The sequence below is a fragment of the Zingiber officinale genome, unplaced genomic scaffold (genome assembly GCF_018446385.1).
Source record: "Zingiber officinale cultivar Zhangliang unplaced genomic scaffold, Zo_v1.1 ctg26, whole genome shotgun sequence".
In the NCBI taxonomy this organism is placed as follows: Eukaryota; Viridiplantae; Streptophyta; class Magnoliopsida; order Zingiberales; family Zingiberaceae; genus Zingiber; species Zingiber officinale.
Window position 1 is genome coordinate 52,617 of NW_024589927.1, and position 2,796 is coordinate 55,412.

Genomic DNA, 2,796 nt, shown 5'->3' on the forward strand with positions numbered 1-2,796 from the left:
AAAATTAATAAACTCATTATAGTATATGATTATATGAAAAAAAGATAAATTATATAATTAATTTATAATACGGTGAAAGAAATTTTTTTCATCAGCTAAAATTTGATCTCTATCCTATTTTAATAAATCTACTATCCTCTAAACACTCATGGGACATATAATGAACTCATTAAACAAAGACCGAGGCCAACGGACAAATAACAAATCTATTTATTATTACATTATGACCCAAATTGTATTTTACTGTATTTTTAGTTTCGATAAATATAACCATCAATAATTTTCATTTATTTTTTTTTTAAAAGAATATTGCTCGTCAATGCCACAGGCCCACGGCCCTCCGCTGCTTCCTGATCTAACCCTCGGTATATTAACCCTACGGAGCTTGTCCCCAATCTCCACCTACCATACCCCAGTTCAAAGGTTCAACCGATCATGGCGTCTTCGTTGATGCTCAGCACGGCAGCTCGTCTTCCCTCCTCCCCGCTCGAGATCCGCGCCGCTCCCCGTCGCCGCTCCGCCGCCGCCTTCACAGTCCGCGCCGAGGGTGGAATCAACCCCGACGTCCGCAAGAACGAGGAGAAGGTCGTCGACTCCGTCGTCGCCTCCGAGCTCACCAAGCCTCTCACCGCCTACTGCCGGTACTCACCCTGCTCTCCCGCTCCTCCTCTTCCTCCTCCTCCATGTTCCTCTCTCCGACCAACTAAGCAAGCATTCTCATTGAGATCTGTTGTCAGGTGCTGGAGATCGGGCACGTTCCCGCTCTGCGATGGAAGCCACGTCAAGCACAACAAAGCCACCGGCGACAACGTCGGCCCTCTCCTGGTCAAGAAGTAGGCGAAGCAGCTGGGCAGATGAGTCGAGAAAGGGTGATTGAATTTGGCAAATAAATGAAGCACTCGATGCTCTGTTTTGTGTTTCTTTCTTGTGGAAAAACGCATCTGGTATTCTGGTTCATGCCCAAACACTACCGAATAGATCAGGGTTTTGTTCTTGAAACGAGATCTCTTTTTTAGATTCAACATCAAGAAGAAGGTCTAGCTTATTACCCATCCGCATATCTTCACCCCCTCTTCCTGTCATCGGCTTCCAATTTTTTTAACGCTGCGACGGTATCAAAGAAATACGGAATGATGCGGTGAATAAGGTGGTCGAGTCGGGTCTAAGTCCAGGTCAGTTAACATGAGAGTCAAAGTCAAATAAAGATCAACACTAGGGGCTAACTCAGACGGTCGTCTCAACCGAGAGGTCATCCATCGGACCCTGGGGTCAGCCGGATGTCAAGACCTTCATTTGATTGGACCCTTGGGTCAGTCGGATGCTGAGCTCCTCAGCATTGATAAAAAATCTCTAAGTCGGATCAGCGTTATCCAAAGCAAGGTTCACTTTATCGTTTGGGGCTAGCACAGTTAACTATTTTGGTCGAGTGATTTAGTTTATCGTGCTATGATCTGATTGGACAAATTGGACATTTGGTCCAACCAAACTTTGGTGCCAAACGGAGAGGCTGAGCGAAGGATTGGTCCTCGGCGACATTCATCAAATCCAATCGGATTGCTCTTATAAGCGACAACCGATGAGACTACATGAGAGACTTGATCGGTTGGTCAGTTACACATATTGAGGGTCCCTTAACTCAATGGTGTCATATTCTTTTTTGATATTTTGTGTTACGTATGACAGAATATTTTATATGCAAGTTGTACATTAAAGCTTTCACCCTGCTAAACGCTGAGATTGCGGATATATTTTGGGAAAGCTATTAGAGCATCTTTATAGTATGTCTTTTTTAGAAACATTTTGATATTTATGCACAAATAAACAGTAACGCTATAAAAGGGGTCTCCATCTACAAGCACAAGTATGCGACGCTACATAACTTTACATACTCATAGCTATTATTCATTTCCTATTCATCACATTTAATCATATCACTGACTTGAGCATCAGAGGGCATGTGGCGAGGACTCCCTCCTTGATCCGGTTGCTAACGCTCTTTTGGACACGCAGGATCGTTCAGAGCCATCTTTTCTAGCTTGGAGTCTTCGCACGGTCAATACCAGAGTCACTTACCCAACACACCATCTCCACCGATCACGACATTTTACTGAATTGCTTTATGAACTTTCATTATTATTTGATATGGCGAGTAAGGTAGGACCCTCAAAGTTGGGTTCGATGTCAATAAAGTCGACTAATGTGGCTGTCAAAGTCAAGAATGGGTCAACTCTCAGGTCGTAAGTCAAGAATGTGTCAACTCTCGGGTCGTATCGATTGTTAGGACCTTGATGCCAAGCTAGAGCGGGTGAATAGCCGATCACCCAAGTCGTTCGCTCCCTACACTCGTTAGGACAGTGGAATATAAGAATGCGAGTAATATGAAAGCTAACTACTAGAAGACTATAAAAAAAGTACAAATAAACCGCTAACACATTCGTTTAACGTGGTTAAGAGATTATGACTCATACTCCACGGCTGTTCGTAAGGTGGGTGATCTCTCAATCCGTCGATAGATCAATCCCCAGAATGATGGATCAAAAAGAATTTAGATATCTCCATAATGGTATGATATTGTCTACTTTATGTCTAAACCCTCATGATTTTGCTCTTGGACTCTACCCAAAAGACATTATGCTAATGAAGATATCTTTTTCTTATAAACTCATGATCTTGTTAGGATCCTTCGTACTCGGCTAGAGAGGGGGGGTGTGAATAGCCGCCCCAAATCGATCGCGTTTCTTCCTACGATTAGGTTAGTGCAGCGGAAATACAAATAGAAACGAAAGGAGAAGAAAA

The 2,796-nt window shown here is 43.2% G+C and overlaps 1 protein-coding gene across 1 annotated transcript; it reads left to right on the top strand.

The window, feature by feature from the left end:
* The first annotated feature begins 382 nt into the window (after positions 1–382).
* Positions 383–957, top strand: LOC122037333 (CDGSH iron-sulfur domain-containing protein NEET-like). Its single transcript, XM_042596767.1, has 2 exons — positions 383–641; positions 738–957. Exons 1-2 carry the CDS (start codon positions 436–438, stop codon positions 835–837), a joined length of 306 nt encoding a protein of 101 aa, XP_042452701.1. The 5' UTR covers positions 383–435; the 3' UTR covers positions 838–957.
* Positions 958–2,796: the final 1,839 nt, after the last annotated feature.

Coding starts and splice junctions, on each gene's coding strand:
- LOC122037333 (XM_042596767.1), top strand. CDS start 436: ATGGCGTCTTCGTTGATGCTCAGCACGGCAGCTCGTCTTCCCTCCTCC. Junction 642..737: donor CCTCTCACCGCCTACTGCCG/GTACTCACCCTG, acceptor ATCTGTTGTCAG/GTGCTGGAGATCGGGCACGT.